Consider the following 14722-nt stretch of genomic DNA (forward strand, 5'->3'; position numbering starts at 1 on the left):
TTGGGGGGGGGGGGGGGGGGGGGGGGGGGGGGGGGGGGGGGGGGCGGGAGGGGGTTGATGGTTGGGGGTGGAAGTGTGGGAGGGACTTATCCTGGTTTCCAAAAGGAAAAAATCTTCCTTACTATTCAAAACAGGATATGTATTATATTACACAAATAAATTTAGCTAAATTTCAAAATACAAATTTGAAATCAATATTTCATAAAAGTTCACTTTAAAGTTATTCCATCACCTCTTTTAATTTATCCATTTGTGATGTTTCAGTACTTCGACATATTCTAATATGTACTCCACATTTACAGTTTTTTGAAGTGAAGACCAATCACACCCTGGGAAATTCTTACTGTTTAGCTAACCTTTGCCAACACTGTTCATGTTTTAAATTGTAAATGTAAATGCATAAAATTTCCTGAATCCAGTTTTTTTTTTTTTTTTTTGCTTTGCTTTGCTTGAGCTCATAAATGTAGTGTTAAAGCAGAATGTCTCATTGCACCTGGATGCAAATTGTCAGATGGGAGAAAGCTGCTAAAGTGGGATGATGTGAGATGTTTTTACTCCTGCTGTCCCGGTTCATGTTCCAGCATGAGCTGGATTACTCTGTGGTCAGAGCTAGCTTTACTCTCTCAATGGCCTTTTTATTCTCCGAGATAAAACCTGGCATTGGTTAACATAGGACGGGAACGGCTATCGTTACCATGTGCCTGTGGTCATTATTGGGTCCCTAAGCAACATTCACAACCAGACATGTAAATACTGCATTGACAAGCACATAAAGTGCTTCCAAAATTGTAAATAACATCTCTTTTTGATTTATACAGATGTTACATAAGGTTACATATTTGATTTTTTTTTATATTTTGTTTTCAAAAATAACACCATAACACAAGGTTCCTCCAATAAAATTTACCAAAACAGTCTCAAAGTGAGACTACTGTATTCATCTACAGTCTCATATAAGACAGAGACACATGTAAGAGGTGACATTGAAGTAATTATAAACTAGTCATCATAAACCATCAGATACTTGATACAAATGTCTGATCCCTTTTATTGCCAACTTTTGCCATATCCAAAACTGACGATTCTACTTCTCAAGGTGGTTTAGGGAGAGATCACATAATTGCAGCAAAATTAGATTTAGATTTAGAAATGAAATATAGTTTGCATAAGTCATTTTTATCCTTTAGATTTAAGAATTCCAATACCTTGAATTGCATCCATTAAAAGCTAACTTATCACTGAGTCATGTCAAGTCAGACAAGCTACTGATAGCCTAGTTTTAAAGCAAACCACTAAGCATAAAGAAAGTACTAGCAGGAGCATGCAGGTCTGTAGCTGTATTTGTGGAGCCAGAGTTGCATCAGTGTTTAGAAACAGATGATAGAAACTTTAATCGAAATTCCAGTTGGGACCAACTTTTAACGTGTGAGGAAAAATGAATATTCTGGATAACGTGGTTATTTAGTTATCAGACGGCAATAACTAAATAATAAGGCTTGGCCCACACAAATAATTTAAATCATAACAACAGTATACAAAGAGAGAGGTTGAATAAGCTAACGCTAGCAGCCATTTCTGCCTGTGAAAAGATCCTGAGTAGGATAAGTTACACAAGTATGGAAGGCTTTTTGGAACCATGTGCTGAGTCAGCTAGTCCTTCTGGAAAGAAACGTAAAGCTATGTGTGTTTTAAGTGAAGTGTTAGTGGAATATTACAGCAACTTTGTATAACCAAGCTAACTTTATGTTTGAGCAGACGATTGTTCAGAAACTCTGGGTGGAGAAATATCGTTATTGCTGCAAGACATAGTTGCTATCATGTATTAATGAAAATATGAAATTAAAGTTAATATCTCAAGAGACAAAACTTGCTTGAATTTTTTACTGACTTCTAAGTTAGATATGCTTGTGGTGACGATTTTATTGCTATATTGAACAGTTCAAAAGAATGAAATAATGACGATGATAAAAATGACACATTGATTTTGTCATGATGAGGTGTTCAAAAAGCGGACCCAAATGCAGAGGGGCTTAGACGTCAAGTAGTAGACGATAGCTTTAATGAAAAAAGAATGACCATTAACATTCTTTTTGGTCATTCTTACATAATGACCTGGTGAATACCAGGCAGATTCCCAGGCAATTCATCAGGTAATCTGCAAAAGCCAAAAACCAGAACCACTAGGAGCATGATGAGGAGGATAAAGTAGGAACCAGACTACACAAAAGAGAAACAAATTAAATTAAAGCTGCAAGCAGCGTCAAACGGACCTGCAGCTCAGCGCTGCTCTGGCCTCATAGCAACGGCGGGGGTTCCAGCACGTCTGCCTGCTCAGAAAACGGATCTAACATTATAGAATAACTAGACCAGTGGTCCCCAAACTACGGCCCGGTTTAGGTTTTTTAGAAACAGGAAAAAGTCAGTTTTTTAACCTAAAACAGAATTTTAGGTTAAAATTCTGTTGAAAATTACAGCACTCATTAACTTTTACTTTCCAAAATTAGACAACTGCAGAGATAAAGTTTTTGTTTCATAATTTGCTTATAAACTGTAAGCAAATTTAATAACAATGCAAGAGAGCATTCAGATTTTTTTTTCATATACCGTATTGTCCCGATTATAAGCCGCTTATATGTGGATTTTTCTTCAACCACCAGGGGGCTCTTTAGCAGGAAGTGAATCATTGGAAGTCAAAATTGGAAATAAAAGAAGAAAGCACCCATTAAAATGAAATTAGGTTTTAATAAGGAATTGAAATTTGAGAATGTTGTTGTTCAGTTAAATAGCATTGAGGGGAAAAAGAAGATTTTTCATTTTTTTAAAATAATACTGGGATCATTATGAGAATTTGAGGTATAGATATTAGGATCCTGTAGATGGCAGTAGTGCAACAATAATTGATGCAAGCTGCTGTTGAAATCTAAAGGAGAAGAAGAAGAAGAAGAAGAAGCAGAAGAAGAAGAAGAAGAAGAAGGCGTCTATTTTCATTTAGCACATGCTAGTAGCAACACGAAGGATCAGCACTTTTACTGTTACAGTTACCGTTCAGAAACTACCGTAATCAGTTCAGTTAAATCTAAACTTGGCAACTTTTTCCTTTTCAACCGTAATAAATGTGATATTTAATTGACCTGTTATGACTCAAATGTTGGGTGTCCGCCCCCCTCTGCTGCATCGTTGTGGAAAACCAGGAGCGGCAGAGATATCTGAGGCTTATATGTGTATGTTTACTGTTTTTTTTAAAAAAAAAACTTTGGGGTTGTGGCTTATAGTCCGGTGCGGCTCATAGTTTGGAAAAGACTGACTATAATCCTTCCTGGATTTATTCTGTGAAGAACCCAGAGAGGGTTATGTGGTTGTTATTTATTTCATTAATAGTGTTATTATTTATTTCCTGACTTTTGTTCTGTGAAGAACCCAGAGAGGGTTTTTTGATTGTGCTTTCTGGAAAACAATAAATTTCTCTCCTGCAATCGTCACACTTTTCCTATTACAAACTGACTCTGGTCCCCACCAAGGAAGGGAAAAGTTATGTGGCCCTCACAGGAAAAAGTTTGGGGACCCCTGAACTAGACTTAAGAAACATAATAAACTAGAGTAACTAAGAATAACTCTAAAAAAAGTAAATATAATAAGGACTAAAGAAAAGTAAAACAGAAACAAGACTGATCTAATTAAAAACAGAACAAAATTATCAGAACACAAAAACAATCCAAGATCCTAAGAAATTTGGAACAAAAATAAATGGGTAAAATTTTCTTTTTGTTTTCTAAGTGTACAATTTTTCACACACCTGAAGAAAACTGAGTATCTGTTTTCACTGCCCTTGTTTTGAAATTGTGTGTTTTTTCCCCTTGGGTTAAAATTTATATTTTGATTGTTTTATTTATTTTAAAAGTGCGCTATTTTTTGATCGATAAACAATTAATTGGAAATTTAGGTTAAAATTATGTTGAAAATTACAGCACTCATTAACTTTTACTTTCCAAAATTAGACAACTGCAGAGATAAAGTTTTTGTTTCATAATTTGCTTATAAACTGTAAACAAATTTAATAACAGGAAGTTGGTTGTAACTAGTTTCAGTCCTATGATTTCATCCAGAAATCAGAATTTGACCATTGAATAAAACATGTTTGAGTCCCTGGTGGAAGGCCTCAAATGCACCTTGTCATGTTTAGTTTGAGGCTCTCTATGAAAAATCTGACATAAAGATATGATTTCAAATCCTGGCAAGTTGGTCAGTTTTCTTGGTAGACCGATCTCCCAAAGAGAAACGGTCCTACAGCTGAAACTTCACCTATTTGTGGGTTAGAATGTTTCAGAGCTTTTCTCATGTGTGTGGTACACACATCACATGAGTTAAGCTTATTTGTTGAAAAAAAAAAAAGTAATTTAGGCCAAATTTAAGTTAAAATTCCTTGTGAAATTGGAGCAATCATGGTGCTTTACAGTCCAAAATTACACAACTCTAGGCATAAAGTGGCTTCTCTTTTGCTTATAAATTACAAGCAAATTTAAGAACAGGTTGTCAGTAGTGGCTGTCAGTGGTTGTCTTAAACATTTGAATGATGTTAATTATGTATCTTGACTTGCTTCTTATTTCATTAATACAAAATATATGACAAGAACAGTGAGTAAATATCTACAGCTAAAGAACAAACAGCTAACCAAAAGCATAATAGATTAAATTCTGCTAATTAATTTCACATAACATCATAATCATAAATCATTTTTAAAAAAGTGTATTACTGTATCATTTTAGTGCCCAGTAGCTTTAAATGTTGGAGTGGAGTTGCTAAAGAAGTTTGGTTTATCTTGCAGCCATAGAAATCCGGAGTAAACGGATCAGGACGAAGGACGAGGACTGAAACAGGAAATAGAAACAAGTCTTTACCAAGTAAATAGTGGCTGTATGATGTTTTTATTGTTTTACTCAAATTAACTTTTCTTAAAGCAAAACTGAATTAAGTAAAATAAAAAGTTGGATTTGCTGCCTATTAGATTTGCATATTAATATTTCTGAAGCTGGGAATATGACAGCTGTTTCAGATTAATGTTGCTGCCTTCAGCAATCTGAAAACATTCTTCAGCAACAGACGTAAACTCACTGACCCTCTGAATGAAGCTCCTAGCCTGCTGCTTTGTGGCGTTTGGCCCTGGGCTGGAATGGGATGAACATGGAGTTCAGCTTTCAACACAGAATGAGAGAGAGTGCACACCTCCCCCACATCCCAGTGGATCCTATTTGGTCATCACTCATAAAACAAAAATGGAAACACTACACCTGTCCATTAAAATACTAAATTTGTAAAATATGAGTCAGAATTTAAAGCAGCTGTATTTTCTTTTTCCTAAAACCATATGCAAAGCAGAACAGGTTTTTAAATCACCATGTTTCGTACAGGAAGAACTGCATCCTTCCAACCTCACCGGTCTGAATGACACAATTCACATCAAGGTCAGTGGCCCCCAGTTAAAAGTAGAAAAAAATAAAAGTGTCCATGTCTAACAAATGTATGATTACTACAAAAAGGCTAATGTTTCCTTTATGCTCATTGCAAATATTGTTACATGTCAAGAAAATAAAGGAAATAACATATCTGCTCATTATGATAACTGTGTTGGTTTATCTATTTTTTACACATAATACTGTGATTGAGAGCGCACAAAAATGTTCATGAGGAAGACATATCTGCTAATGTTCACTTCATGTGTAAATATTTGACTCTTCTTGGATATCTTGGGATTTTTCATTTAAAAGGTTTTGAGTAGTTTTGTTACCTCCAGTAAATAACACTTTTATCTCTTCATCTTATTATGAGTCTAGATTAGTTGGTGATGAAGCTTAAAGATATTGGCTCTTCTGATTGTGGGCAAGATTTATAAGAACTTCTGCCATCTTTAAAGTCTGCTCTCAAAAGTATCAGACAGGCTCATTTGAATACCTTTGAACTGTTGCCAACTTTGCATTGGTTGGTTTTTTATATGGAAGTTCATAAAATAATGTTCCCATAAGCCTCTCTGACTATTTGGAACTGGAGATAGCAGAAGTTTTTGGTCTTAGCCAGGCCTGAACAGAGATGTTAGCTTCAGCCTGTGTGGCTATCTAAAGTGGCTACATAGAGATTTTAGAGAGATATTCCTGCATTATCATTAACCATAAAACTATGCAAACTGAAAGTATGAAAATAACTTTGCTTCAAGAAAACACCGCAATTTTGAGAAAATTCCCGTTTTTTGATAGTTTTTGCGCAAGGATCAGGTGTTTTTTGATAGTATTGAAATAGATGTGTTTTACAAAAATTACAATGGAAACACTTTTTCCACAACAGACGAGCCCCATGATCAACAGTCAGATGTTACTGCTGGCTCAGAAGATGACAGGAAGTAGTGACAGGATGGTGATTTGTTGTTGTTTTTGGACAACGTGCAGCTTCACCAGAGCTTTCACAGCATCAGACAGTTTGTATCTTATTCTATTCTGTAAAATCGATGACTGTAATTTCTCCAAAATTCCACATATGTAGGTATAAAGGGCTTGTCGTTCTAATGCCTGAATAAGATGACAAATATAGCTCTACTGCTATGGCTGAATTATAAATAGAATCTCACATAACAGTTTGCATCCATTGCTGACATGATTTTTAATGAATTTATAGTGAAATTGTGTTTTTTCGACATGAGCAGACAATAGACAAAGATTTGCGCATGTTTGGAATGGAAACGCAGCATAGAGCAGTATTTCCTGTACATGTTTCACTTTACAGGCTCCTTTGCCTCAGTGTAACCTGTTAGCATAAAATCCTTTTAGCTCTGGTACAGCAGACTTTGTTGGGAGTTCTCCATGGAGAACAACTACCCACAACTTCCAACCACTGAAGTTATGAACCTCTGCAGAAATTTCCAGAGCAGAAAGTGAAGGTATGTTTTCACCTACAGTTTTATTGTCTTATTGTATCCCATGCTATCTCCCAACCGGCTGAGCGGTAAGCAGCCTGCATATCTATGGAGTGGACATGCCACCATTAGACCAATGAGTGAATACTGTCCCATAAAAGCCTTTTGACAGGCAGTTTGTGGTAATGAAAAGCCAGTCTTGTTTGTGCATGCAGGCATCTAAGACACAGCCAAATTTGTCTGTAAATTCAAGCTAGTGTGTGTGTGTGTGTGTGTGTGTGTGTGTGTGTGTGTGTGTTTTACCAATGTGTGTGCGTGTGTGTGCTTGACAACAATAGGAGGTTTGTCTGGAGCCTGTTCATGACTGAGGACAATATCGGCTGGCAGGTGTGTGTTGATCAAACTTTGCATAGGCAACCTCCTGCATTGGCCTTTTCTCTGTCTGCCCTGCGTCCCCCCCCCCCACCTCCACCCCCTCTCCCCCCCCATCTCAAGCTCCAGCTCCAGGGAGCTTTTTATTTTTTTGAAGATCACGGCCATTGCCTTTGCATGCATTGTGTCAATGTTCTTTTGTGAGGTTAGGATAGGACTCTGTGCTTTGTCTTTATCCACACACACTGTGCTCAACTATTTACAGATGGTCTTTATGAGGCCTTGAGGGCAGCAGAAACAGAGGGGGGAGGCACGTACAGCTGGTCAATGGATCAACCATTGACTTATTAGTGCACAAAACAACAGTAAATGTAAACGGAGAGGATAATATTTGAAGGCAGTGCCGTAATTGTGTCATCAACAGAATGTCAACTGTGGCTACGGTATTTGGTTTGGGTGAAGGATGATGAGGGAGACAGACAGCACAGGAGGGTACAATAGCAAAAACAGTTGGTGCTTACAGTATATCTGGGCCCGCTTGTCTGTCGGGATCGCTTCTCAGCCAGCAGGTCTTTCACTGTGTGTTTAACCCGAACACCCTGGTACACTCTTTTTGAATATTCTGAAGAGTAGAGACAACAAAAAAACGAACACTGAGAGGAGATTTAATCTCAGCTAGAAAACATTCCTCCTCCTGCACAACTTCATCCAAATTTTCATCCATTCCCACAAAAGTGCATTCATTTGAATACATCACAGTTTTATGCATATAGGTGAATGACTCTTTGGGATTGTGTGTGTAAATGTCATGGAAATTGCCCTTGGTCTGGTTGTTCCAAATGGTCAACTAAAATGAAGCAATTAGCTAGAAACACTTGATTTCAACCAGGCAGAAAGAAAAGGTCGGAAGGTATGGCATTATAAAACATGCATGTTTTTCTTTTATTAATGAAAAGAAAATATGCATGTTATGCATGTTAATGAAAAAACATGGATTTTGATAGAAATGAGAAATCCCATAAATTTATTAATCAAGTCATTTTTGGTATTGGATTTTATAAATCTCACGTTGGTGCTGGTGTGATTTGGGGACATTCCTGGGAAGCAAAGGTCTAAACTCAATGAAAATGCAAACTTTATTATGCAAACGGAAATTGCATGCAAAAAATTGTATGTAAAAGACCCCAGCTTTTTGAATGGATCTTTTAGATAAGCTCCAAATCTGCCCAGCAAAGAGATTCTTGAAAATGAAAATAAAAAATGTAATCTGGATTTCAATGTTTTTCTTTTTTTTGCATTATTCTAAGTGAAAAGAAAGTCAGGGTTTTACTCAATTTTCAAAACAATCACAACATAGAATTACACTTGTTCAATTAGACATAAATAGTTCCTGCCAGTAGGTTTCCTCATATTCCTGTTGTAAGAAGCGCTCTGCAGAGATAAACATGATCTAACAAGTTTCGGGGTACTAACTGTCACACACAGTAATGAAAATCACAGCATGCTGGCACAACAAGAAACAGCAGAGAATTTTGATTTCTTCATAGCAACACTGATTTTCATAACATTTCTTTTAGGAAAAGGAAGACGGGCATATGCATGAATGAAAAAGTCTTACCTGTGTCCATGATGCAGCTGAACGGTGTATCATGTACTCACACACACTCATACACACACCCACAGAAGCTGTTCTGTTCTCCCTCAGCTGTATTTGCCTACAGTGGCTCAGTGCAGGAGTGCAGCACCATACTGACTGGCGTGCCACTCAGAGAGCTATAACCACTCTGTAAAGAGGGCAGGGACACATGGCACCTCACACTGCAGTCATCAGGAGGCAGGTTTTCAAAATGACCTTTTATCTATTTGTTTAAATGCAAATATATGGGGGGACGTTTTTTAGACTATTTGCATCCACAGTCAAGATTAGGGTTTGGAAGCATTGGGAAAAATGAAAGAAAACCTGTACTCCTTTGGCCTGTACTCCTTGTCTTAATTCAAAAAAGGATATATAAAGGATATATTGTTTCCACGTTTCTGATTTTGAGTTCCAGGAGCTTCCGAGCGCCGCAGGTCTTGCAGCACGGAAGTTGTTCTTCTTTTACTTTGAGCTTTTGCATCTGTGGAGAACATACAAAATGTTCTTCTAATATCACTATCTACCATATATACATCTAATAAAAACTTTGTTCTTGGCAAACACATACATTTTTGATAACACTCTTTTGCAAAAATGAACCTTATTATGGCATTTTCCTCTGAAAAGAGTTTTTTTTTAGATTTGTATAAAACACTTTGAGCAAAATAAAAACAAATGAGTCACCTCAAGCTTTTGTTGAGTGGCTGCAATAGCTGGTGGCATGCTTCGCTAAAAAGTTTGTCTGCTGCTGCAACAAACTCACGAAAGGCTTTTTCGCTTGTTTTCCGACTCAAACCACAGAACTTTGCCTTCAGACTAAAACTCGTGCTGTCTATTAATCTGCGAAATATGTAGGTGGGAATTTACATGCGTTTCCCATTGCACGCTGAGCCTGGTTACATTTTTACACACATGATTTCGTAGCGATAGAGAAACCAGTGAGACGAACTAGCTGAACATTAAAGTGGAACTACTTATTCCTACTGGAATTTGCATGATGTCTGGTGTGACACAATCAGAAGGACAAAAATGACATTACTGAGAAGTCAACTGATGATCTGATCAAAGATAAGCCAGAAACGGTGGCTAAAGAAACTAACGAGAGCTTGGCTAGCTTAGTTCCATAAGAGACTAAAATGTTATAAAATCATTACATCTCCATGGTGAAAGCAGCTTGTCTTGAATTTAAGGTGTACCTTCATTGTTTGTTAGAAAGCTCAAAGATAACACGGATTAATTATTTTGCTAGCTTCCTCAAATGTACTGCTATTGCATAATTTTGCCTCCTTGTTTTAAGCATTTGTTAGCATTTCTTCTGAAGCAGATAGATGGAATATTGTCTCACAAAGCTGCACTGATAGAATTAGCATCAGCAAGTGCTAAGCCTCAAACTGTAAATCATTATCTGGAGCGATTGAATGACAACTTAAAAGCAAAGAAAATGTTACACACTAGCATTTTGTTGTAGAACCTTTAGATTTGATCAGTAGTGCAAAAAGTTCACTATATGCAATCAGTGATGGACAAAGTACTCATCACTAGCACTTGAGTAAATGTGTTGATACTAATGGTCAAATCTTACTCAACTAAAAGTAAAAGTTGCTTGGTGAAAAGTACAGAAGTACTTCCTTTTCAAAATGCATAAGCATTCAAATGTACATATACAACTGCAATGTAAATGCAAGTAGCAGGTGAGTCAGACCTCTCCATGAATTCCTTTCTATCACCTCCTGAAGATTAGCACTGAGGGTAACTCCAGACTCTGGTGAAATCAGATGTGCTCCCATGCTCCTGAAACCACTTTTGTAATGTCTTCCTGGCATTGCCATCTTAGAATATATCCATGCCATCAGTGAAGAGTAATCAGCACAACCACTGTAAGGCAGACACTAGGCATGATGGGTATATCAGGTCTGCACATCTTCCTATGATGTCCCATCACTAGGGATTTTCAAACTAAAAGTTCCTCCAGACTCAGATAATACATAAAACGGAAATATTTAATTTTTTCTTGTGCGGCCCGGTGCCAATTGGTCCTCGGACCAGTACCGGTCCGCAGCCCAGGGGTTTTACACTAGAGTCACTTTCGCCCATTCGCATTCACAAGCGCACACGGATACGCAGATCAGTGGGCGATTTGTGTAGCCTGTGAATTTCTTCAGGCTACACAGCAGTGCAGTCCCAACGCTTTTTTCCCCTTCATTCTCATTTAAAACCAATTTAAATTATGAACTGTACTTGACTGCATTGTTTGATAGCTAGGATAAACTGGAATGTACGTTTAGAATGGCTTGATTTTTAAAAAAAAAAAGTGCATTAAAGGGGCAGTATTACATATTTTCCAGGCATATTATGATATTTTTATAAACAGTCAAGTAACTATGTTACCTTAAGTTATAAAAATTCTGCTTATAACTATCAGGACTGGGTTTTTTGTTTGCTTTTGATCTTATTTATCATTATGTCTGAGTTCACTTTAGGTAAGCCCTTCATGGTCATTTCAGTTTTATTATTTGAGGTTATTTGGTGTTATTAGAATTGTCTTGTTATTGCGTTCCTTATTTTCAGTCCTTGGTAGTGTTTCTAGTTAGGTTTATTCTTTAGGTACCTTTGGTTCAGTTATTCTCAGGGGTGAAAGTAGTTTTAAATTCTTGGGGGTACTATGACAAAAGTGTGTGTGTGTGTGTGTGTGTGTGTGTGTGTATATATATATATATATATATATATAGATAGATAGATAGATAGATAGATAGATAGATAGATAGATAGATAGATATTCTTTGTGTGCTTTGGAGTTTATGTGCTGATGAATTTTTTTGCGAAGCGATAAAAGCTGGTAGTTCTTGAATTGATACAAAATAAAGCTGTATTTCCTCCTTCAGCTCACTGGCTGCCATGTTGACACCTTGAGATGCCAGGAGACCTAAACTCTGAACATCGTGGCATGGAGTGCATCACAGTTTTCCATGTCTGGAATATAACCATTCATTTTATCTTTTAAACTGGTTCTATTGATCCTGTGTCCAGACAGAGGGATAATCAGTAGCCCAGCATCATGACCTGTTTGTTCTGAAGATCCTGCAGCTTCATCTTCCTAACATGGCGCCTCCTCACCCTGACAGGAGGAACCACAGAGCTCTGTTAGGTTAAAGCTCATCTTCTGAAGTTGGGATGTTTTTTCTCCAACAGGTTGCAGAGGAATCACCTCAAACCAGATGTTGGACTGGATTTTATTTCAATGTCATCTGTGAATGTTAGAGCTTTTCAACAGTGGATCTTTAAGGTTGAAAAAGGTTTTAATTTTGGAGAAAATCTCAACATCAATATTTCCACTAAATAAGAGGGGGAAAAAATTACTTTGATAAAGGAAAAGCCTCTCAGACTCTGAGGCCGACAGCACCAAACTATTTTTTATTAGACAATTAATTTAAGTTCACATAATTACCCATTTGTTTGTTAAATACTTAATGAAACATCTCAGCCTCCTGGCAGCGTTCAGTTTGTCTCCTAATGCTGAGATCGACTCAAAACCTTCTGTGATCGACGTGTTGCAGCCCTGCTATAGTAAAGCACAAACAGTTCAGAAACAATATGAAATGTGGAAAAAGCTATTTATTAACTGATTAGGTTGTATTTTAGATTGTTCTTGAAAAACTAATCAGTCACGGGCCACAGCTGATTAGTGGGTACACTCATGGCTGCACAGTGAATGCATTGATTTTTTTTAGAGCAGACAGCCGCTCCCCTCTCTTGCAGGTACTGGTACCCCCGTTAAATCTTTTAGGGGTAGGCAGCACCGACAGTACCCCCCTACTTTCACCCCTGTATATACACAACTACAAGTTGTGTATATACAACTGGAACCAGATATTTGCATATAATGAATAACAAGTGTGAAGTTAGGTCAGATCACACTCCTCTTGTTTTAGATTAGCTTGAATGACCAAAATTATCTTCATTTGCTAATAACCAGACAACGTAGCAAGAACATTTATTAGAGATAGTTTTTATTACATTCTTCAAAATCATTAGTTACGTTTCTGATTTAATGGAAACGCAGCATTAGAGAAATTGTTTTTTTTTTTTTTTTTTTACATAAGTGAATTATTCACATAGTTTTGTGCACATTTGTGATAAAAAGCAGCTACCTACATTAACAGTTACTGGAGAATTGTTCTGCTGTTATGCACAGTAAAAAATGAAAAAGGAAATACTTATTAACAAACTCTTCCAAATGGCAGATGTGGAAATAGGCAATAATTCATCTGAAAATGATTCAATGTGGGGTGGGACAGCATGACAGCAACATTAGTATGTAGGACTCAGCATGAGAAGAAAGTGAAATGTATTTTGCATAACTTTTCCACAATAAACCCTGAGAACTCACTGGTCCCACCCAAGAAGACTTGTAACAAGGCTGTGTAGGCTTGTTCCTCTGCATGCCATTAAAGACACTCACTGGCTGTCAAGATCTTTCACAAGACTCTCACTACTAAAATATGTTTTTGGTGGAGAGAGTAGAATGCATTTAACTTAAAAGAACACATTCATATTTTAAAATGTGTTGATTTCTTACATCACCTTTTCATCTACCTACACAATCCGTAAGATTCATTTGAAATTTAGTGAAATAGTTAAAAAAATATATTTTCTGGTTATGGCTACCTGTACGAATAACACAGAAAGTATAAACACTTCACAATGTGGAAAAAATATATATATTTTGGTTCTGGCATAGAGGGTGGAAAGTAATTAGTTACATTTACTCGTATAACTATAATTACAATTTGTTCATTATATACTTTAAGTTGTTTACAGAACCTGAGCTTTTATTTTTACTTGAATTTGTTTCCACTAAAGTTCCTCAGTTACATTTGAAATCATGCATACACATTAATGAGTGAAAGTAAAACAGAAAACACCAGAAAAAATGGCAGTTTTTGCTTCAGCTGGGTTTGTATTGAGTGTTGCATCAATCAGAAGAGAGAGAAATAAGGAAAAACCATAAAGTGTCGTTAAAGTTAACTTCTAAGAAAAAGAAAACCCTTTACTGAATTTAATGCACCAGTTCAACTGTAAGTGTAGGCAGCAGCTTCATGAAACATTGTAAACTTGAATAATAATACCTCTTAGGGAGAGCCCAGACCCTATGAGGAAAACTCATTTCGGCCGTTTTTATCCATGACCTTGTTCTTTTAGTCATGACCCGAAGCTCATGACCATAGATGAGGGAAGGAACGTTGATCAACTGGTACATGAGTCGATCAACGACTCACCGGTGGTGGGAACAGCATCCCCACCACCAAGCATGTTCATATTCTGCATTTTTCTTCCTCCAAACAGTTGAGTTGCAGCCCAAGAGGTCAGTCTTGGTCTCATCTGTCCAGCACCTTCTCCCAGTTTCTCTCTGAGTCATTAATATGTTCATTGGCAAACTTGAGGCAGGCTTGGATGCAAGTCTTCTTGAGCAGAGGAACCTTGTGTGCTCTGCAGGATTTTAAACTATTATATCTCAGCGTATTACCAATGTTTGTTTTGGAGACTGTGGTCCCAGCTGCCTTTAGATGATTAACCAGCTCCTGCCTTGTAGTTTATGGCTGATTTTTAACCTTTCTCGAGATCAGTGAGGCTCCATAAGGTGATATCTTGCATGGAGCCGAGGTCGATTGACCGTAATGTTGTACTTTTTCCACTTCCAAATAATTGCAGCAACAGTTGTCACATTCTCATTCAGCTTCTTACTTATGGATTTGTAGTCCATTTCAGTCTTGTGTAGGTCAACAGTTTTGTCCCTGACATTTTTAGACAGCTCTTT

General features: G+C 37.1%; 1 protein-coding gene across 1 annotated transcript in view; it reads right to left on the minus strand.

Moving 5' to 3' along the window:
* The window catches only part of pou2af2 (POU class 2 homeobox associating factor 2), a 27946-nt gene extending 18860 nt beyond the window's left edge, over positions 1 to 9086 (minus strand). The window contains exons 1-2 of the mRNA XM_015053946.1: positions 8890 to 9086; positions 7793 to 7893 (exon numbers count right to left, since the gene is read on the minus strand). Of these exons, the coding sequence (XP_014909432.1) occupies positions 7793 to 7893; positions 8890 to 8899 (111 nt within the window). The 5' untranslated portion in view covers positions 8900 to 9086. The remainder of the gene's footprint in view (positions 1 to 7792; positions 7894 to 8889) is intronic.
* Positions 9087 to 14722: the final 5636 nt, after the last annotated feature.

Source organism: Poecilia latipinna, unplaced genomic scaffold (assembly GCF_001443285.1).
Source record: "Poecilia latipinna isolate Pla-1442-1.1 unplaced genomic scaffold, P_latipinna-1.0 Scaffold1216, whole genome shotgun sequence".
In the NCBI taxonomy this organism is placed as follows: domain Eukaryota; kingdom Metazoa; phylum Chordata; class Actinopteri; order Cyprinodontiformes; family Poeciliidae; genus Poecilia; species Poecilia latipinna.